General features: G+C 45.7%; 1 protein-coding gene across 1 annotated transcript in view; it reads left to right on the top strand.

Annotated features, from left to right (window-relative positions):
• BAZ2B (bromodomain adjacent to zinc finger domain 2B) overlaps nt 1-23,758 on the top strand; it is a 3,835,724-nt gene that overhangs the window by 3,133,690 nt on the left and 678,276 nt on the right. Inside the window, exon 32 of the mRNA XM_044074749.1 lies at nt 15,557-15,712. Within this exon, the coding sequence (XP_043930684.1) occupies nt 15,557-15,712 (156 nt within the window). The remainder of the gene's footprint in view (nt 1-15,556; nt 15,713-23,758) is intronic.

Genomic DNA, 23,758 nt, shown 5'->3' on the forward strand with positions numbered 1-23,758 from the left:
CCGGCTGGAACCGAAGTACCTGTATCATCCCAGTCGGCCCCGACTCTGGTGTCGGAACCGTCAGGGAGCCGAAAATGCTCTAGATCTCCATCCCTAGAGTCGATATGCTCGGCTCCAGGGTCGCCTGTATTACAGTCGGAGCGAAGTCATCGATCCCACTCTTCTCGGTCTTCTAGACTATCTGACCACGATTTGGAGAGAGTGGTGAGCAGGCTTCTAAAATCGCAGGCCCTGGCAAAAATGTTATCCAGCCCCCCTCATCAGGATTTGGCTTTGCCTGTCTCTGCAGTAGTTCCTCCTTCGACTCATTCTTTGAGTTCGGAGCTGGAGCTTGCTGGGGCTCGGATCGTGGAACTGTCGGCGCCTGTACCTACCCTTTTGGTTCCGTCGTTGGCTCTGATCGCCTCCATGGTGCCGTCCTTAGAGGGATCTGGGCACCGGGACTCCCTCATCGGCTCTGAGGGGGCGTGTGGCAGCAGACCCTTGTCCGACCCCGTTCTCCCTCTCGGAGCTTCGGCGCAGGTGAGTTCGGCTCCTACATTGGCTTTGGAGCCGTCCCTCTCGGTGCCGGGAAGGATTCCAGTCTCTTCGGAGCTTTCTCCGCTACCGGGAAGGGGCGCCTTTGAGCTCATGAGGAGTGTGCTGGCCTCTGAGTCAGCCCCACGATCAGCCTCATCGGCTCCTCCCTCCATGGTGCCTCCGTCTGCCCCTCCTCCAGACCCCAAGCGTGGGGAACAAGCGCTCCAGGGCACCCCATTGGGTGTATCTTCCTCTTCCGCGGCCTCCTCTGATCATTCAGAGGAGCCCCCTCGAAAGAGGAAATGCAAGAGGAAGCATGTTGACTCCCCTGAGTCTGTCACTTCAGATACCGACTTAGAGGATTCGGAAAGGTCCCCGAGATCTCCCTCTGAGGGACGTCTCTTTCTCAGACATCCTTGAGATACTTAGGCAGAGGGGGAACTGGACTACCCTTAACCCTTCTGAGGATGAGTCGGTATTCTTGGATGCATTTGGTTCCCGACCCTCCACCTCCTGGGTGTCTCCGCCTTTCGATCCACTGATGTCTGTGGTGGCTCGGAAGGCATGGTCAGCCCCAGACACAGTGGAACCAACCCCCCAAAGACCCACAAAATTTATTACTGCGCCACAGGACAAACAATTTCTGATGAAGGGTGTTCCCGTTGATGCCATGGTGGTAGCAGCGGCCACAAAAAAGGAGTTGGCTGAAACTTCATCTGTCCATCCCCCTAATAAGGAATCTAGGATGATGGACAGATATGGGAAGCGGATGTTTTCCTCAGCAACCTTCTCCATGAGGTCGCTGAACTATTTGTGCCACTTTACCTGCCTTCAAAGGGATCTCCTTAAAGAGCTAGGAGATACCCTTCAAGATTCATAAGCTTCGGGGGCCCAGGCTAAGGTTGCCTCCCAGCTGGCAACTCTTAATTCGATAGTAAACTCCTCCATGCGGCTCATCTCTTATGCAGCCGATGGTGCGAGTAGGGCCGCAGGCACAGGCGTGGCTTTGAGGAGGCACGCTTGGATGCGGTTATGCAACTTTGCGGAACCCTTCAGGGCGTCTTTCACCAACACCCCCTTTGATGGTTCTGCTCTGTTTGGACCACAGGTGAAGGATACCTTTACCAGGTGTGAACAGGAAGGCAAGACTCTCTCTGCTGTGGGAGTCCATTTTTCCACTCCTTCAAGACTGTATCCCAAGGGTCAGAAGAGTGGGAAGATGTGGTTCTGGAAACCCCAGGGAGCCGTGCCTGACACACGTGGAGAGTTCCCCTCCAGGGGCAAAGGAGGGAACAACAATAGACGCCGCCCTAGGGGCAGAGGGGGTCCGCAGAATCAGGGCCAAAGAGAATCTTTCTCTGATGAGCCCTTCTAGCATCCCTGAAGTGCTGCCTGGCTGTCCACCTTCGGAAGCAGTCGGGAGAAGATTATCGCTGTACCCAAAAGCCTGGCAAAGTATAACACAAGACAAATGGGTACGGTCTATCATATCCGAAGGCTACAAAATCCCCTTTTTCGCACTCCACACATTCCCAACAAATCCCTTCCAGATGTTTCACCCAATCTAACAGATTAAGCAGTTCAAGAAATGTCAAAACTGCTAAGAAAAAGAGCCATCCAGCCAGTCCCAGCAGACGAGCAAGGATCTGGAATTTACTCAAGGTTCTTTTTGGTACCAAAAAAGACAGGGGACTGGAGACCCATTCTGGATCTCAGCAAACTAAACAGGTCTGTTCAAAGAATGAAGTTCCGGATGGTCACGCTACAGTCCATTTTACCCTTTCTGGGTCAGGACAATTGGATGTGCTCCATAGATCTTCAGGACGCGCACTACCATATCAAAATGGACAGACGCTCCAGAAGATTCCTCCGCTTCTGGCTGGGAGCCAGTCATTAGCAGTTCAGAGCTCTGCCCTTTGGTCTCACCACAGCCCCCAGGGTGTTCACCAAATGTTTGGCAGTAGTTACCGCTCACCTGAGACGGCAAGGATTCCAGGTGTTTCCATATTTAGACGACTGGCTCCGTACTGCTACCTCCAGACATCAGCTGCTGCGAGACAGAGACTACACCATCCAAACTTGCTCCAAACTAGGCATCACAATAAATTTCGAAAAGTCTGCATTGTCGCCTTGTCAATCTATCACCTTTATAGGCGCAAACTTAAATACAAAGAACATGTCAGCGAGACTTCCATTAGACAGAGTGCTAGACATTTGCCGACATGTGCAGGTCTTATTAGGATGCAAGAAAATTTAGGCCAGATTCATCCTAAAAACCTTGGGTCTCATGGCAGCGGCTATCTTACTAGTTCCCCTTGCTCATCTTCATATGAGGATTCTTCAGTGGATGCTGTTCACCCAATGGTCTTTCCAACAACTTCCAATGTCACACAAGATAATGATCACACAGACATGCAGAAACCAACTTGCTTGTTGGATGGTTTCCCCATCAGTTCCCCAGGGCAGACCATTTGCTCTTCCTCCTCCAGTGGCTACGGTGACCACGGATGCCTCCCTGATCGGGTGGGGGGGGGCATTGTTAGGGCAGAACAGTCCAAGGCACCTGGCAGCCTCACGAGTACCATCTGCATATCAATGTCTTGGAGATGAGGGCCGTGCTTTTGGCGTTGCAAGCTCTTCACAACTCTCTTCCCACTGGGACCATTGCAATTCAAACAGACAATATGTCGGTAGTGTGGTACATCAACAAGCAGGGGGAACCAGGTCCTACCCCCTATATCGAGAATCACTCAGACTCTGGCAGTGGGCGATCTCTTCCCAACAGTTTCTGATAGCAGCGCACATCCCTGGGAAGTCCAACGTTATAGCGGACAGGCTGAGCAGAACAATTCTCATGCCTCACGAGTGATCTCTCAGTCAGACAGTGGTGGACCAAATCTTCCGCAAATGGGGGTCAGCCTTGCTGCGACCTTTTCACCACCTCCTTCAACAGCAAGTGCAACAATTTCTTCACTCTCCTCCCTCTTCCCGGACACTCCCCCAGAGACGCTCTAGTTCATGATTGGCCTCAGGGACTTCTTTATGCATTCCCTCCATTTCCCCTGATTCCCAAACTAATTCAGAAAGCTACCGCATTGGGATGCAAGATGATCCTCATTGCCCCTTACTGGCCTCGACAAATTTGGTTCCCATTCCTGCATCATCACATTCTGGAGCAGCCCTGGACCCAATTCCAGACCTCCTGATCCATCAATCGGGTGGGCTGCACCAATCCCTTCAATCTCTCCAGCTCACTTGCTCCACTTCCGACCTTAGCCAGGCTTCTGAACATCTCCCACTCGGTGCGTGAAATCATCTTATCACATAAGTCTACCACTAGAAAGACTTATGCTAGTAAGTGGAAACGTTTCTCTTTGTTGGCAGAGCCTAGGAATATAGATCCCTTTTCAGCCCCTGTGCACCATATTTTGGATTTTTTAGCAGAACTTTTTCATGCTGGATCGTCTTCTGCCACGATTAGAGTTCAGTTAGCAGCAATTTCCAACTTTCATACAGGTCTATCAGATGCTAGTATTATGTCCCATAAGCTTTGTAAAGCTTTTCTCAAAGGGACTACTTTACTCAGGCCCCCAGTGAGAGATCCCCCGCTGCCGTGGGATCTAAATTTGATCTTAGCTTCCCTGATACTGCCCCCCTTTGAACCTGCAGCTTCCTGTTCTTTCAAGTTTCTCTCTTGGAAAACCCTTCTTCTGGTTCCAATTACTTCAGCCAGAAGAGTTTCTGAACTTCAGGCTCTTTGCGTTCGCCCTCCTTACCTAGTTTTCCACAATGACAGAGTTTCTCTCAGGACTAATCCTTCCTTCCTTCCTTCCAAAGGTTTCTTCTGACAATAACTTGAATCAGTCTATTGAGTTGCCTGTATTTTTTCCAAATTATTCCAACAAGGCGGAATACAAATTGCATCAGTTGGATGTTCATAGACAGTTACATTTTTACTTGCATAGAACTAAACAAATCAGAAAATCAGACCAGCTGTTCCTGTCCTATGCTGAGGATAAACAAGGTCTACCTGTATCGAAAGTAACATTATCTAGGTGGTTGACATCTATTATTACGTTTATATATCAGCTGAGGAATAAAGAGCTTCCTGCTAAACCAATAAGGTCACTCCACTAGAGCTCTAGCTACTTCAGTGGCTTTTCAGGTAAGATTGCCAGTGGAAACTATTTGTGCTGCTGCTACATGGGCCATCCTCATACCTTTATTTCACATTATAAGCTGGACCTGGCCTCCAGGAGTAGAGCTGATTTTGGTTCCACTGTTCTGAAGAGTCTGTTCCGATGAGCCACCCAGGATTGAGGTGCTAGGGACGCTGTCCCAACCAGCAAGAATGAAGGCGAGATAGACAACTTAACATTAAGAAGTTATGTACCTACCATAACGTTGCATGTTAGTTGTCTTCTTCTCGCCTTCTTTCTTGCGTCCCACCCTCCATCCCCCTGTCCTAGTAGACCGAGAAGAGTTCCTTATGTTTTTCTTACTGGCTGAGTCTTCTCAGGCTGTTCCTTCTGACTAGTAGTCTCTCCAGTAGGATTTATGCATTCTAGGACAGGATTCCTGTAGTATTATTATTATTATTATGTCTGCAGTTAGACTTACCAAACGAGATCTGGGTATCTAACGCCAGGCATCATGGGATATAGGGGGACCTCGAGCCAGTAGGCAGCTCTCGAGCTTTTGAAGATGGCCGAGTCAGAGCCGAGGATCGCTCCGAACCCAACCATCAAGAAAGAAGGCGAGAAGAAGACAACTAACATGGAACGTTATGGTAGGTGCATAACTTCTTATTTCTTCTGATTACCAGGATTTGCCCTTATCTACCTATGAGGATTCTGATGCAGAGGATTCCATTCTCTCTGCTCACCCTGCAGAAGATTTTTCTTTTGGTGAAATCTTGCACCCTCTTAGGGAGCATTTCTGCTGGGAAAGTCAGGATTATTTTGACTCCAAAAAGAGGCTTAGGGCATTCTTACTCCTCCCTCAACACAGGCCTTTAGCTATCCATCCTGTTCTGGACATTGTAGATTATGCCTTCTTGGAATCTAGCCTGTCCCCAGACACTTTACCTCTAACTCCCAGAAAACCTGATGGGTATTACAGAGTACCTGACTCTCACAAGTCCATCTTGAAGAATCCTACTGTGGATCCAGAGACCATTTCCCAAGGACCAAAGGGCATTAAGGTTACTGCTGCCAAAAATCATACCCCCTCTGATAGAGATTCTAGGGCCTTGGACAGATGGGGTAAGAAGGTATACACTTCTGCTACTTTGGCCATTAGGACCTTAAATTGACGGTTTCATATGTTAAAGTATCAGCAGCATATTATAGGACTACTTAAACAGAAAATGATGTTGATTCCTGACTGTGCTGAACGTAAAGAATTACAGGATTTAATGCATTCTGCTGAACAAGTTGGTAAACATACTTTGCAATTTTTTTTTTGACTCTTTAGAAGCATCTTGCAAAGCTGCTGTCACTGGGTCTGTACTTAGAAGGCATGCTTGGCTTAAGGAGCAAAACTTGCCAGATCATATTAAATCTAAATTACTGGATGCTCCCTTAAACCAAGACCGCCTGTTTGGCAACAAAGCAGAAGTAGTCCTCAAAAAGATGGAAGAAAAAGCTAAATCTATGTAAACTGTTAAAAATTTCCTGCAAGTACAGCCTCCCAGATTTAGTAGGCATTGGCCTTCAAAGAATTGGTCCTTTCCAGTCGCTTCTAGGCCTTCTCAGTGCAAACCCAGGAACAGCAGACCACCTAGGTTACAGTCTCACGCTACACACAGGCCTAAGCAGTGGGGGGCTCCCACTTTCAAAGCAGGAAGTAGTAAGACACCTCCCCCCTACGGAAAAATGTCACAATGACTTAACCTTAACCCTTCCAAGCCCTGCTCAACTTCCTGCTCCCTTAGGATGAAAGCTCGCCCTGCATGCAAAAAACAGGGAACTCATTACCCAGGACAAATGGGTTTTAAATATAGTTTTCCAAGGATACAGATTCCACTTCCACTCCCTACCAACCCCAAACGGTTGACCAGACCTCCCCCAAATCAGTGGGCAGAGGCTCAACCGCAGGTTCTCTCTCTTCTAAGTATCAGGGCTATTCAACCTGTCCCATCAGAAGAAAGGGGACAAGGTTTTTATTCAAGACTTTTCTTGGTACCCTGAAAAGACAGCTGCTGGCATCCTATCCTGGACCTCTCTATTCTAAACACCTTTTTGGTAATCCCAAAATTCAAAATGCTAACACTTCAACAGCTGCTTCCTATGCTAGGCAAAGATGCCTGGTTGGCAACCTTAGACTTAAAGGAAGCTTACCTGCACATTCCAATAAGGGAATCTTGCAGGAAATACCTACGCTTCAGGGCAGGCTCCATGCACTATCAGTTCTCTGCACTTTCCTTTGGCTTACCTACTGCGCTCAGGGTATTCACAAAGTGTCTAGCTCCAGCCATTGCATTTTGCAGGCAGAGGAATATTCAAATATACCCATACCTGGACGATTGTCTGGTTCAGGCAGAAAGCCAGGACATGCCATTAAAACATCTGTCATTCTTAAAGAAACTTCTAACCTCGCTGGGGTACACAATAAACAAAAAGAAATATCATTTAGTACCCTGCTAACAGATTGTATTCCTGGGAGCAAGCTTGAACACAACTTCCCAGATGGCAGAGAAACAAGTTTGTTTGGCAACCTACTTCAAACTACTGGTCACAAAGACCCAGCTATCTGCAAGGAAAATTTTGCAAGCCCTGGGGTTCATGGCCTTTTCCTTTCTACTAATTCCGTATGCAAGACTGCATATGAGGAAATTACAGTGATATCTAAAAAGCCTATGGTGTCAACATTCTCAGGACCTGGAATCGATGATTCCTATCATAGGTAGATACTAGGCTATCTGCCCTAGGGCATTTATAAGCCTAGCCAGAGTGTATTTGGCTTCCGCCTCCCTATTAGATTAGCCTACTGTGCCTCTGTAAAGTAAGTCACAGAAGGTACCCTTTTAAGATTAGTTTACTGTGCCTCTGTCTAGCAGGGACATAAAAGAGATTCCAGGGGTGAATTTGCGATTTCCCATCCACGCGTCCAGATTTTGCTTGAAGAGGGTCAGCGAGGGGCTATGTCTTAACATGAATTGGGATTCTATTCCAGAGTGAGGGGAGCCTCTGGGAAATGAATCTGTCCCTCCAGCATGTCCTATTTATTTTTGTGCTGAGGTTTCGGTCCCTGGAGCATGTAGCTCTAAGGGACTTGGATTTTTGAGATGGAGCATGTCCATTAATTCTGGGTTTGACATGGCTTTGTACGTCAGGCATAGATCGCCTCTGAGTAGGCAGTAAGCAACTGAGTAGAGCTGGATTTTCTTTAGTTGAGCTGCATAGGACATCTGTTTGTAGCCCATGATCCTCTTGGTGAGGTACTTTTGGGGTCTCTCCAGTTGCTGCAGGTGTCGGGTAAGGTACATTCCAAACTGGGCATTGTATTCAATTATGGGCCTGATGAGTGACGAGTAGAGGGGCACAATGACCTCTGTTGATCTAGATGTGAACCCTTTCGTGATAAGGTGGGCTATATAGAAGGTCTTTCTAACCACTTTGGCAACGTGATTATCAAAGGAGAGATTACTATCTACGTTGGTCCCCAAATCTCTAATTACTTCTTCCATACTTAATGGATTACCACCTATGTGGTAATTTGTGGGCACCTTGTTTTTTCCAAAGGGGATGACTATGCACTTTTTAGCATTTAGCTTGAGGCTGTGGCTCTGGCACCAAGCATCCGTCTCTGTGAGACCCCTTTGGAGGATGCTTGTGTCAGCTGGAGATTCGATTATGGCCCCCAGTTTGCAGTCATCTGCGAACTTTGTCAGCCATAATCCCCCCGTGTTAGCCTGAACCTCAGAGAAGTATATACCGAACAAGAGAGGTCCCAGAACTGAGCCCTGTGGGACACCACTTGTAACTGGTTTGGATTCGGACATGGCACCTGTGATTCTGGCCATGTGGGTTCTATCTCTGAGCCAGTTTGCAACCCATATTGTGATATAGGGGTTGATATTTAAGCTGGTAAGCTTATTTATGATACCCGAGTGGGGTATTGTGTCGAAGGCTTTTGCGAGGTCCAGGTAGGCTGTGTGGACTACCTTGCCCTCATCTATGGCTTTGGTAACTGTTTCAAAGAAATCAACTAGGTTTAAGAGGCAAGATCTGCCCTTAACAAAGCTGAATTGGGTAGGGTCCATTGTCTGGAGGCTCCCAATGTCTTTGTTTATGAGTTCCATGATAATACACTCCATAGCTTTACAGACCAGACTAGTCAGGCTTATGGGGCGATAGTTTCCGGGGTCCGTTGTGGCACCACCTTTGTGGAGTGGGACCACTGTAGCTGTACGCCATTCTTTGGGTACATATCCTGTAGTAAGGCTAAGTTTGAACAGTGACTTAATGTGAGGGTTCAGTTTATGTAAGACACAGCCTGGGACACCATCTGGTCCCATAGATGCTGTGTTTTTTGCTTTGGAGAGGGCAGCTTTCACCTGTGCATCTGTGATGTCAGGGAGGTTACATTCATTTGGGATAGGCATTTGCTCCTTTGGGGGGGGAGAAGTTTGCGCTGAATCTGTCTGCCAGGATGTTGGCTATGTCTGTAGGTTCGGTATATTTTGTACCGTTATGCAACAATTCAGAGCATATCTGGGAGTTTCCGCCCATGTTCCTGACATAACTAAAGAAGGCCTTGTGATTATCTTTAGTGTCTAGGACAATTTTTCTTTCGAAACTGGCCTTTGATGATTTTATGAGGGATCGAAGTTTCTTGCTAATACTGATCAGAGATGCCTTCCCTTTTTGGGATTTTGCTCTGTCATGTAGTAGCTTCCTTCTTCTGTTGTATAGCTTATTTATGGCCGGGGTCCACCAGACCGGTCTCCTGTTTTTGGAGGAGTGAGTCTTTGTTTTATTTGGGATAGCACGATCCATGTATTCCTGCAGGTGCTCATAGAATGCATTTGTAGAGGATTCTGCGGATTGGGCTGTATTATCCTCTGGCCCAGGGGCTTTGAAGGATTCCACCTCAGTCTTGAGAAGTGCAAAGTTGGCTTTTGAGAAATTCTTTACAGTGATTTCCTTGGCTGGGGTGGGACGGGATATGGATGTCCAGGGAAATTTGTTTATGGTCTGATCTTACCAATGAGGGGTTTACCTCTGGTGTGGAACATATAAGTACCCATGTTGGTGATGACCAGGTCCAATATGCTGTTCCCTCTTGTGGGAGTGGTGACCAGTTGTTCCATTGCGTTAGAGTTTATAAATTCAAGGAACCGTTGGGCGAGGGTGTTTGGGCTTGAGTAGTTTTCCTAGTCAATGTTTGGGTAGTTGAAGTCACCCAATAACATAGTGTTTGGAGAGACCTTCATATTCTCCAGTGTTCTCAGGAATGCCAAGTGGGGTTCCTGTAATAGGGAGGGTGTTCTGTAGCAGGCTACAAACTGAAAGGCAGTTTTGCCCGCTGTTAGTTGCACATGGATGGTTTCCGATGCTTCGTGCAGTGCCACTAACCTGGAGATGTAGGTATCTTTGATGAATATAGATACTCTCCCTCCTTTTGTGCTTCGGTCTGAGTTTTGGGGCCGAAACGCATGGTATGAGTTATAACCTGGTAGTGCTGGGGTGCTCTCAGGAGCCTTGAACCAGATTTCTGTTACTGCACAGACGTCGATTTTCTCCATACTGAGGAGAGCCTTGAGTGCGTGCATCTTGAGGTTTAGACTTCTGGCATTGAGTAGCATCACCTTTAGTTTTTTTATCCTTGGGTTGTCTATGGAGGTGGGTTTGTCCTTTGAGCCTTGCCTAAAAAAGGCACTATGGGGGTGACAAGAGCCTTGGCCAGTATATGAAAGCCTAAGGGTGACAGGTGCAAGCCATCCCTAGCGAAGCAACGTGGCTTGTCGAGCATGTCATCCCAGGCTGATAGACACTGGATCCCCTTTGAATGACACCAATACTTTAGCCAATTGTTGAAACTGATCATTTTGTCTTTATACTGTGGCATCATTCTTGGTGAGGGCAAGATGCTACTCAAGGTCAGGGTCATACCAGCCTGGGCTACATGGTCAGAGAGCTCCTCTGTCTCTTTTCATGTAGTCCGGGGAGGTACGTCTCAGGTCATTCACACCAGCATGGACAATGACTGAGTCATACTTGTACTTGCTTTGGAGTGACCTGAGTGCTTGCGTTATGTGGCAGATCCTGGCACCCGACAGGCAGCTTACAGTGACCTTCTCCTTGTTCTGTCTGGTGAGCGGGACGTCAGTGTGCCGGACAACAGAGTCCCCTATAACAAGTGTATTTGGCGTGTTGTTTGGCCTTAAGGGCTGTGACTGTGAGGCACACTGATTTTATGAGATATGTGATTCATGGGTATTGTTGAGGGGTGGCTGTTGCTTGGATATCTGCTTAGGAGGTCTTTGCTGTTTAGGCAGATTTTTATTTATAGCTTCCAAGTATGTTTTTTTTTGTGTTTATTTGTTGGGTACGCAGATGCAATAGGTCTGTGTGAGACTGGATTTGTGGTGTGGGTGGTTACCTTTTCCTCCTGACTGACTGTGCCAGTCTTGGGTTGAGAGAGCTCTGCCTCCAGTTTGCCTGTGTAACTGCATCTCTCACATGTATTAGAGTTTGGTGGAAGGAGGAGAGGGTTGTCTGTGTACATAAGGCAATTGTATCATTGCCTCAAAATTCCCAGATTCACCAGCTGGACTGGAGAGTAACCTTGAAACTGACCCTTGGGATATACCAGATTAGTATAGGGAACTATTTTTTTACTGATCAGATTAGGGAAGGGAACTGATTTTTCACTTGATCAGGAAGGACCATTCGGGAGCCTAATACTTATGAGAAGTCAAGGAGGGTGTAGTGCTTTAGTTAGTGTTTCCTTATAAGAGCTGAACAAGTGCAGGGCTTTAGAAAGAGAATAGAGTGATTACTTTCAGAGTTTGAACAGTTCTAAGGGAGAAAGTGGAGAGCAGACTTTGTGGAGCCTGGAATAGTTTAAACCTGTTTAGGCGACGCTGCTCAGTGAGCAAAACCGCGCAAAAATACAGTTTTAAGAGAGAGAGATCAAGGAGTTTAGAATTGACCCAAAATGGCCAATAAAACTACAGCTTCTAGGTAGTAACTACTCCTCCAGGGACAGGCAGGCTGTTCAGTGTTAACCACTCCCACTGGTGAACACAGAGACTTCCCTTTAGCCCAAGCAAGCACTGGCCTTCTAGAAACTTCCAAACAGTTCAGAACAGCAAATCTGTAACTGAACTTTCTTAACTTTCAGAAAGTGGGAAAAGAGCAAGATTTTTTTTTTTTTTCTTTTTGTTGTAGTTTAAAGGTAGCAGAGATACACACGCAGAAAAATAATCACAACAGTGCAATAAATGACCCCACACTTGAGTGCTAGGCCAAAATCAGGTAAAATGCAGTTTTTAGAGAAAAAAACGATTTTAAATTAAGTGCAACACAGGAAATGCAGTAAACAGGCTCTAGATGTGTTCCAAGTACTGTTACTGTTGCAGATATAAACTTTAGCAAGCCGGAAAATGCCAAAAAGTAGGCGGCAAAGCAGTAAAACTTAACAAAAAATCAGAAGAAAATACTTAAAATCACAAAAGTGGCTCCTTTTCTTCTCTCAGCATTTTCTCCCCTTGGTAGGTGCTTCAGCAACAACTGGCAAGCCTGAAAAGACGCCAAAACCACGAGGCAGCCGGCTTTTAAGAGAGACTGATCAAGAAGTTTAGAATTGACCCAAAATGGCCAATAAAACTACAGCTTCTAGGTAGTAACCTTGTTACTTTCCTTGTATAAAGAAAGAGTTCCTTTGGTGGGCAGATGCCTGCCACCACAACATGGGGCTCCCTTTCGATCTTCCCCCTGCCGCCCAGATCCTAACAACTGACACATCAGACTATGCTTGGGGAGCTCACTTGGCAGGGCAGTGCATTCAGGGCAAATGGAACCTGAGTCAGATGCACCTGCATATGAACCAGAAAGAAGTGTTAGCTGTACAGAATTCCCTGACAGCCTTCAAAGACCACATCCTTCCAGGACAATTATTGGTAAAGACAGTTATGTGGTACATAAACAAGCAGGGGGGAACCCACTCGTACCCTCTTTGCAGATTAGTCATGGCTCTGTGGACACAGCCTTGAGCTACCAAGTGCACCTAGAAGCTCAGTTCCTGCCAGGCAAGCTAAATTCACTGGTAGATGACTTAAGCAGAAATCTCATGGACCCACACAAATGGAAACTGGAACCAAAAATATTCAACCTCTTGAGGAACAAATGGGGGACTCCAGAGATAGACCTGTTTGCCTCCCCCCAGAACTACCAATTGGACAAATTCTGCACAAGGACTCCCCACATTCAAGCTTGGAAAGTGGCTGCCCTTTCCTTTACCTGGAAAAGCCTCTCGGTTTATGCCTTAGCCCGTCTGCGCCTCCTCTCGAAGTTTTTTGCTAAGTATCAACCAGGACAAACCAAGGACAATACTTATTGCATCAGACCGGCCTCGCCAGCACTGGTACCCCCTCTTGCGCAGCATGATACTGCTGGATCCATGGCATCTACCTCAAACACCTTCCCTGCTGTCCCAGCAGGCGGGCCAGATTCTGCACCCTCAGCTTCAAACCCTGAACCTGCAGCCTGGTTAATTTCCTAGCATCCCTCAGGCAGCAGCATCCAGATCTCATTCTGGAAGACAGAAGACATAGAAGAAGAACCTAGTAAAAAAAAAAAAAAATGCTGAAAAGTGGAAAAGATAGGCCCAGGTAGTATGACATGGCTGCCAGCCTTAGCTACCTCATATTCTTCTTCAGTACAACAGAAAATGCTCCACAAGAGCACCCATCCCCTTCTCTCTGTCAAAATTCATTCATGCCTCTGCATTTTCAGCATAATATAATACTGAACCCCCCTCTCTCTCACCCCTGTTAAAGCAAATTCCTCAGAGGGCTAAACATTTAAGACCCCCAGGCAAGCCCCTACCAAGGGGCTGGGACTAACTTTGTATTGAAATGCAGACAGGGTTTCCCTCAGGACCAATCCTTCCTTTATGCCCAAGGTGGTGTCTAGTGTGGCCCTAAATCAGTCCATTCATTTGCCTACCTTTTTCCTGAATCCACAAAACAAAGGAGAACAAAGTTTGCACTCTAGACGTGTGCAGACAACTTAGATTTTATTTGGACAGGACTAAGCCTCTCAGAAAATCTGAACAGCTGCTAGATGGCTTTGCTGCAGGGGCAGAGGGGAAGGCCATTTCAAAGCAAACCATTTCTAAATGGATAGCCGAGTGCATTCATTTCTATAAGCACCATGGAAAACCTACCCCAGAGGGGATAAGATCACATTCCACCAGGGCTGCATCTACCTCTACAGCCTTTCTCAGAGGGGTCCCTACCAGGGACATCCTAGAAGCTGCTACCTGGAGCTCTGTACATACCTTCACCAAGCATTACCACATGCCTATTTTTTCTAAATCCAGAGCTGGTTTTGCCACTGTAGTTTTGCAGGGCTGAATAGCTGGCCCTAATGCTCTCTAACTACCTCCTCCCTTCCTTAGCTTTGGGAATCAAACCAAATGTGATGACTGCAACAGTGAAACACAAAGAACATAGTACAGTTGTGTATACTTAACATAAATGTAGATGTTCGATTGTATTCACTGTTGCAGTCCTGGTTACCCCCTTCCAGCCCCCTGACTTCTTTTGCTCTACCTTTGCTTCTTGTTTTAAGCTTTCTGGTGTATTTGCTTTTTGATGGAGGTGTAGCATAACATATAATTGCTTCCCTTTGTGGGGGCACCTGACATCTAGGGCAAGAAAAACTGATGTAATGGTGTCATCTGCATGTTTTATACCCCTGACGATCACGTCATGGAAGAAGAGACAGCATCCGACACAGGAATCCAAGACTCTGGTATTCAGGCTGGCTGAGGGCTACCTGCAGGCAGATAACCCAAATGTTATGACTGCAACAATGAATACACTCGAACATCTACATTTATGATAAGTGTACACAACTGTACTTTTCACATAATTCATTTGCAGTGGGTAGTAATTCATATTGTAAGATTTAACTGTGGAGCTTTTCTCCCCTGGCCTCCTCTGAAAGGGAGATTTTCATGGCCCAATCGGGCATTGCCAGTAAACAAATGCTAATAAACAAATAACAAAACTTGAGAATACTAGGCTTAACGTTTTCAGACATATTTCTTTCTAGCACAAGAACTCCACCAGGGTGCAATTGAGCCATGTCTCAGTGGGAATTATACTTAAGTATTGCATGTAAATATTTGAATGTAAATTTTAAGTTATTCAGTTCTGCAGATGTATTTCTTAATTTTTGGTACATAGTTTCCTTGTTTATGAATCCATAGGTTCATAGATTAGTACTAAGCTAACTGCCCTTGCGAGCCATTTTAAGCCTAGCCAATTATCCCTTGTGAGTCTCGAACCCTGCACCTTGTGTTTGTAAGGCAAACACTTTAACCATTAGGCCACCCTCCCAACCATGCAATATAAAGAGTTTTAAGAAGCAACGCACAGAGTCAGTGGATGTGATGTAATTTTCATATATTTAACTGAGGTGTACTGCATGATATGCTAATCACAGTAGCTAGCTTTCTGACATCAAAACTATATTCCCATAGATGATACCCACTCACCAAGTTTGTTCCTAGTATTGCAGATAGAAGTACAGATTTTTTCATCTTCTTCCTGGCTGTAATGCATTGTTCTGAAAGTTTCAATTTTCGGAGATTATTGCTGTCTTGTTTTCTTTTGGTATACCTTTTCCAAAGGTTTTTAATTGCATGAGTATATGTATACATACATTTTTATATACTGATGAACTAAGAAGAAATCAAAGCAGAATTTAAATGGGAATCAGGACTTCACTTAAAGAGCTAGAAACTGAGTGCTTATTTTTTATTCTGTTTACTATTATAACCTTATTTACTCTTTTAGAAATGCTTTATGGCTGGTGGAGGATCAAAGAACCAGAAGAACTGAAACTTTTACTTAAAGTACTTCACCTCAGGGGAATAAGGGAAAAGTCTCTGCAAAAACAGATTCAGAAGCACTTGGACTACATCAGTCAAGCTTGCATTAAAAATAAGGATGGTAGGTAATTATACAAGTTCCATAACTAATGTTTTGCTACTGCATTCCACATATTTGTAAATCTCATTTCATTGTCGATGTTCTTCGTGTTTCACTGTTGCAGTCATCACATTTGGGTTATCTTCCTGCAGGTAGCCATCAGTCGGCCCGAATACCACAGTCTTGGGATTTCTGCTTCGGATGCTGTTGCTTCTTCCATGACATCAGGTCGTCAGGAGTATAAAACATGCAGCCGATGCCATTACATCAGCTTTTCTTGCTGCACGGCAGCCCGAAGCAGAAGCAGTTCGCAAGTGCCGGTCGGCCACTACCTGAAATTTTCGTTTTTCTGTTTACAAACCTGAAGTCTTCTAAAGCTAAGTACCCCATTGTGGATTCTTTTTTCTTGCTCTAACCGATGTCAGAAAAAGTTAACAATTGTCTTGCCTGTGGAAAGCAAATACCTCACAGAGATTTTCATTCTTACTGCGTCACCTGTTTAGGCTTAGACCATGACACCCTGTCTGTCGGTTTTGTGCCTTGTATAACAGCCTAACTATTCGTCATCAGGCTATCTTTGTTGCTAATTTCTTTTGCTGTCGTTCTCCATATTCCAAAATGGCTTTGGTAATCCATCCGATTACCGATCTTCCGAAAAAATGTAACGATAAAGATAGAGACAGACCGCATAGGTCCAAAACTGCCGCCGACGGTTCCATTAAGCTAGTCGCCAGTCCACCAGTACTCAGTGAGGCGCCTTTGCAGCCCCTGATACCCACTTCTACAGATTCGCAGGCCTCTGCTGAAACCCATTTGGAGTCCAGTATGCCTCAGGATGCTTCTTCGATTATGGAACCTGCGGATATCTTTATCTTGGATGGGTCCGGAGCCGCTGTGCAGGCACAGGCTTCTGAGGGTGTATTCTGACCTTCCGATGTTCGTATTAAACCGACCACTTCGTTTCAGACTAAAACTACCTAGTTTCTCAGGCCCAGAGTTAGCACTACACCTAGAAAACAGATAACCAAAGTGCATGCTTAAGCTCCCATGCCACAGAAACAAATGCTTAAAATGGCTGAAGACCTTATAACTCTAATTAAGGGAAGCCAGCCTTCCCCCTCTAAAATATAAAGAATTGATTTCCCTTCTGATTCAACAGACCATGAATCCCATGACTTTGAACCTCCTGATTACCAGGACATACCCTTATCTACTTATGAGGATTCAGATGCAGTGGATTCCATTCCCTCTGCCTCCCCTCCAGAGGACTTTTCTTTTGGTGAAATCTTGCATACCTTAATAGAGCATTTCTGTTGGGAATGTCAGGACTACACACATTCCAAAAAGAGACTCGGAGAATTTTTAGACTTGCCTCAGCACATGCCTCTAGCTATACCCCCTGTCCTGGATATTGTAGATGAGGTTTTCATGGAATCCAGTCTTACTCTTGATACTTTATTACCAGCTCCTAGATAGCCTGACAGGTACTATTGGGTACCTGACTCTCACAAATTTTTCTTTAAGAATCCCACTGCAGATCCAGAGACCATTTCCCAGGGACCTAAAGGTATTAAGGCTACTATAGCCAAAAATCCTACCCCTTCGGACAGGGATTCGAGGGCTTTAGACAGATGGGGCAAGAAGGTATATACCTCTGCAGCTCTTGCCATCAGGGCTTTAAATTGCCAGTTTCACATGTTGAAGTAGAAGCAGCATATTATGGAAATAATTAAACAAAAAATGTTGTTGCTTCCAGATTGTACAGAAAATAAAGTTTTACAAGAGTTAATGCATTCTGCAAACCAAGTCAGTAAACATACTTTGCAGTGTGGTTTTGATGCCTTAGAAGCATCTTGCAGCCAGGGCTGCTGTCACTGGCTTTGTACTGAGAAGGCATGCCTGGCTGAAGGAACAAATCTTGCCAGACCACGTTAAAGCAAAATTACTAGATGCTCCATTAAACCAGGAACGTTTGTTTGGCACAAAAGCCGAAGAGGTTCTTAAAAAGATGGAGGAAAAAGCTAAATCTATGCAAACTGTTAAAGATTTCTTACAGGTACAGCCACCTAGATTCAGTAGGCATTGGCCTTCAAAATAATGGTTCTTTCCAGTCCCTACCAGGTCTTTTCAGCCCAAACTGAGGGGCAACAGACCACCAAGGCTACAGTCTCAGGGTACACAGAGATCTAAATAATGGAGTGCTCCCACCTCAAAAACAGGGAGTGGTAAGCCACCCCCTTATGGAAAAAATTCACAATGACTTGTCTATCACCCTTCCCAGCCATGCCCAAGTACTTGCACCACTAGGAGGAAAACTCGCCCTGCATACAAAAAACTGGGTGTTTATTACCCAGGACCGATGGGTCCTAAACATTGTATCCCAGGGATACAGATTCTACTTCCACTCACTGCCAACCCCAAGTGGGTTACCAGACCTTCCTCCAAACCAGTGGGCAGAGGCTCAAAAGCAAGTACTTTCCCTTCTCAGTATCAGGGCTATTCAGCCTGTTCCAATAGAGCAAAGAGGACAGGGTTTCTACTCCAGACTGCTCCTGGTGCCCAGAAAAGAGGGGTCTTGGCGCCCTGTCCTGGACCTGTCCATTCTCAACACCTTCCTGCTGGTCCCAAAATTCAGAATGCATACACTACAACAGCTGCTTCCTATGCTAGCCAAGGACTCCTGACTAGTCACCCTAGACCTTAAAGAAGCTTATCTGCACATCCCCATAATGGAATCTTGCAGGAAATATCTATGTTTCAGGGCAGGCTCTATGCACTATCAGTTCTCTGCACTTCCGTTTGGCTTATTTTCTGTGCCCAGGGTATTCACAAAGTGCCTGGCTCCAGCCATTGCATACTGCAGGAAGAGAAAAAATAAAATGTATCTGTACTTGGACGATTGCCTGATTCAGGTGGACAGTCAGGAGTTGCTACTTCAGCACCTGGCATTTGTAAAGAGACTTCTAACTTCTCTAGGGTACACCATCAACGAAAAGAAATCACTTCTGGTGCCCAGCCAAAAGATTGTATTCCTGGGAGCAAGCTTGAGCACAACTTCCCAGATGACATTCCTTACTCCAGAAAAGCAGGTTTATTTGACAAACTACTTCAAACTAATGGCCACCAGAACCCAACTATCTGCAAGAAAAATACTGCAAGCCCTAGGGTTCATGGCCTCATGCATTCTACTAATTCCATATGCAAGACTGCATATGAGGAAACTTCAGTGGTACTTAAAAAGTCTCTGGTGCCAACATTCTCAGGACCTGGAAACAATTATTCCTATCATTCCTTGTCTAGGGGCAGAGTTCCTTTGGTGGACTGAGGCTTGCAACCACAACAAGAGACTCCCTTTCACTCAACTCCTCGCCGTCCAAACCCTGACAACAAACGCATCAGACTATGCATGGGGTGCTCATATGGCTGGCAAATGCATTCAAGGCAAATGGAGCCCAGGACAAATTCACCTTCATATCAATTAGAAAAAAATGTTACTGTACAAAATGCCCTGACAGCCTTCAAATACCTTATCCTTCCAGGACAACTCTTGATAAAGACAGACAACAGCACAGTTATGTGGTACATAAACAAGCAGGGGGGAGGGGGGACTCATTCTTACCCACTCTGCAGGTTAGCCATGGCCCTGTGGAACACAGCCTTGAGCAACCAAGTGCACCTGCAAGCTCAATTTCTGCCAGGCAAACAAAATTTGCTAGCAGACGACTTAAGCAGAAATCTACTGGACCCACACGAGTGGAAACTGGAACCCAACTCATTTTAACTTCTAACCCACAGGTGGTGGACCTCTTTGCCTCCCCCCAAAACCATCAGTTGAGCAAATTTTTCACCAGAAATCCCCACAGCCAAGCATGGAAAGTGGATGCCCTATCCTTTACATGGGAAAACCTCTCAATTTATGCATTTTCCCCTTTGCCCCTCCTCTCAGAAGTACTACTCATGATCAAACAGGACAAACGAAGGACAATCCATATTGCACCGGACTGGCCCCGCCAGCACTGGTACCCACTCTTACGCAGTCTGGCAGCAGTGCCACCCTGGCACCTACATCAGACCCTCCTCCCTGCTGTCCCAACAGGAGGGACAGATTTTGCATCCTCAGCTGCAAACCCTGAACCTTGCAGCCTGGCTTATTCCCTGAATAAACCACCAGCAACCCTCAGAAAACAGGTGCTGGACATCATCCTTGAGACCAGAAGGACTAGTACTAGGAAATCCTATTCAGAAAAATGGAAAAGATACTGTTCTTGGAGCCAGTCTCAAGGAAAGGATACAGCCATGCCCACCTTACCTCAAATCCTAGCACAGCTGCTCCACAAAGGCCTACTCTTCTATTAAGATTCATGCCTCGGCCATCTCAGCTCATTATAATACTGAGCCACCTCTCTTTTCTCACCCTCTGGTCAAACAGTTCCTGAGAGGAGCTAACAAGTTAAGAACCCAAGGAGAGCTCCCACCCCTGCCTGGGACCTTAACTTTGTACTAGAGAAGCTCACACTTCCCCTTTTGAGCCTATTGCTACAGCACAGTTAAAATTCCTCTCTTAGAAAACAGCCTTACTTCTAGCTATCACTTCAGCAAGAAGAGTGTCTGAGTTACAGGCACTAATGGCTGTGGAACCCTTCATTATTTTCCATGTTGAGAGGGTTTCCCTCAGGAGTAACCCATCTTTTATGCCCAAGGTGGTATCCAGTGTGGCTCTAAACCAATCCATCCATTTACCAACCTTTTCCCCTAATCCTCAGAATAAAGGAAAGGATCCTGTCTTTGGACGTACACAGACAACTCAGGTTCTACCCTGACAGGACTAAGCCTTTCAGAAAATCTGACCAGCGGCTAGTCAGCTTTGCTACAGGGGCAGAGGGTAAGGCCATTTCAAAGCAAACCAATTCCAAATGGATAGCACATTGCGTCCATTTCTGCTACAAACACCATGGAAAACCTACCCCACAGGCGATCAGAACTCATTCCACTAGGGCTACCTCAACCTCTACAGCATTTCTTAGAGGAGTCCCTACCAGGGACATCCTGGAAGCTACAACCTGTAGTTCTGTACACACCTTCACCAAGCATTACTACATCTTCTTTATGTTTCAGTGTTGCAGTCATTACATTTGGGTTATCTGCTTGCAGGTAGCCCTCAATCGGCCTGATTATCAAAGTCTTGGGTCCTGCATTGATTGCTGTCTCATCTTCCATGATGTCAGATAGTCAGGGGTATAAAGCATGCAGCCGATGCCATTACATCAATCTTTCTTGCCGTGCGGTGCCTGAAGCAGAAGCAGTTCGCAAGTGCCGGTCGGCCGACTCCTGAAATTTCGTTTTCAAGTTTCAGATCCGAAGTCTTCAACAAAGCAAAGTACCCCATTGGGGAAACATTTTCTTGCTCTAAACCGATGTCAATAAAAGTTAACAGTTGTATTTCTTGTGGAAAGCAAGTACCTCATAAAGATTGTCATTCGTACTGCATTTTTTGTTTAGGCCCAGACCACGACATCCCTCACTGTCGGTTTTGTGCCTTATTCAAACCTCGAACTATTCGTCGTCTGTTCGTTTTTGCATCTAAATATTTTGGTACACGTTCCAGTTGTCCAGAAATGACTTTGGTAAGTCACCCGACTACCGATATTCCAAAATAACGCAAAGATAAAGAGAGACAGACCGCATAGGTCCAAAGCTGCTGACGACGCTTTTGTTAAGCTAGTCACCAGTTTGCCGGTACTCAGTGAGGTACTTTCGTAGCCCCCTGATACCCGCTACTTCAGATTCGCAGGCCTCTACTGAGACCCATTCGGAGTCCGGTATGCCGCGAGATGCTTCTTTGACTGTGGAACCTGCGGATATCTCTACCTTGGATGAGTCCGAAGCCGCTGTGCGGGCACCGGCTTCTGAGGGTATATTCAGGCCTACTGACTTGCATATTAAACCAACTCCATCTTCTTCAATTCCTAAATCTCGATCCACGACTAGAAAACAGACGCCCAGACCGCATGGTCAGGCCCCCATGCCTAAAAAACAATTGATAAGAATGGCTGAAGACCTTATTACTTTAATCAGGGGAAGCCACCCTTCTCCCTCTAAGAGACCTAGAACTGATTTTCCTTCTGATTCTTCTGATCAGGATTCTGAAATTTCTGTTTTTCTGATGAACAAGAGTTGCCCTTATCTACCTTAGAGGATTCTGATGCAGAGGACTCCATTCCCTCTGCTTCCCCTCCAGAGGATTTCTCTTTTGGTGAAACTTTGCATACCCTTAGGGAGCATTTCCGCTGGGAAAGCCAGGATTACTCTGACTCCAAAAAGAGGCTTAGGGAATTCTTACTCCTACCTCAACACAGTCCTTTAGCTATCCCTCCTGTACTGGACATTGTAGATTATGTCTTCTTGGAATCTAGCCTGGCCCCTGACACTTTACCTCTGGCTCCCAGAAAACCTGACAGGTATTATAGAGTACCTGACTCTCACAATGTCTTCTTTAAGAATCCTACTGCGGATCCTGAGACCATTTTAAGGGAGCCAAAGGCATTAAGGCTACTACTGCCAAAAACCCTACCCTCTTCTGATAGAGATTCCAGGGCCCTGGACAGATGGGGTAGGAAAGTTTACACTTCTGCAACTTTGGCCATTAGGGCCTTAAACTGCCAGTTTCATGTATTAAAGTATCAGCAGCATATTATTGGATTGCTTAAACAGAAAATTATGTTGATTCCTGACTGTGCTGAAAATAAGGAATTGCAGGATTTAATGCATTCTGCTGAACAAGTTGGAAAACATACTTTGCAATGTGGTTTTGATTCATTACAGGCATCTCGCAGGGCTGCTTTCACTGGGTCTGTACTTAGAAGGCATGCTTGGCTTAAGGAGCAAACTTTGCCAGATCATGTTAAAGCTAAATTACTGAATGCTCCCTTAAACCAAGACCTCCTGTTTGACAACCAAGCAGAAGTAGTACTTAAAAAGATGGAGGAAAAATTAAATCTATGCAAACTGTTAATGATTTCCTGCAAGTACGGCCTCCCAGATTTAGTAGGCACTGGCCTTCTATGAATTGGTACTTTCTTGCCTCTTCCAGGCTTTCTCAGTCCAAACCCAGAACCAGCAGACCACCCAGGCTTCAATTTCAAGGTACTCACAGGCCTAAGCAGTGGGGGGCTCCCACGTCCAAAGCTGGAAGTAGTAAGACACCCCCTTATGGTAAACTGTCACAATGACTTAACTTTAAATCTTCCAAGCCCTGCTCAACTGACTGCTCCTTTAGGGAGAAAGATCACCCTTCATTCAAAAAACTGGGAGCTCATTACCCAAGACAAATGGGTTTTAAGTATAGTTTCCCAAGGATACAGATTCCACTCCTTACCATCCCCAAACGGTTGGCCAGACCTACCCCCAAATGAGTGGGCAGAGGCTCAAAAACAGGTTCTCTCTCTTCTAAGCATAAAGGCTATTCAGCCAGTCCCAGAAGAGGAATGGGGGCAAGGTTTTTACTCAAGACTTTTCCTGGTTCCCAGAAAAGACAATTCCTGGCGTCCTATCCTGGACCTGTGTATCCTAAACACTTTTTTGGTAATCCCAAAATTCAGAATGCTAACTCTTCATCAGCTGCTTCCCATGCTAGGCAAAAATGCCTGGTTGGCAACACTGGATTTAAAGGAAGCCTACCTGCACATCCCAATAAAGGAGTCTTGCAGACGATACCTACGCTTCAGAGCAGACTACATGCACTGTCAGTTCTCTGCACTGCCCTTTGGCTTATCTACTGTGCCCAGGGTATTCACAGAGTGCCTAGCTCCAGTCATTGCATTTTGCAGGCAAAAAAATATTCAAATATACCATACCTGGACGATTGTCTAATTCAGACAGAAAGCCTGGACATACTATTAAATCATCTGGCATTTGTAAAGAAATTACTAACTTCTCTGGGGTACACCACAAACGAAAACAAATCACATCTTGTACCCTGCCAACAAATTATATTCCTGGGAGCAAGCTTGAATACAACCTCCCAGATGGCCTACCTCATGCCAGAGAAACAAGTTCATTTGACAGCCT

This window comes from Protopterus annectens, chromosome 6.part0 (assembly GCF_019279795.1).
Source record: "Protopterus annectens isolate FY-2018-M chromosome 6.part0, PAN1.0, whole genome shotgun sequence".
NCBI classification, from domain to species: domain Eukaryota; kingdom Metazoa; phylum Chordata; order Ceratodontiformes; family Protopteridae; genus Protopterus; species Protopterus annectens.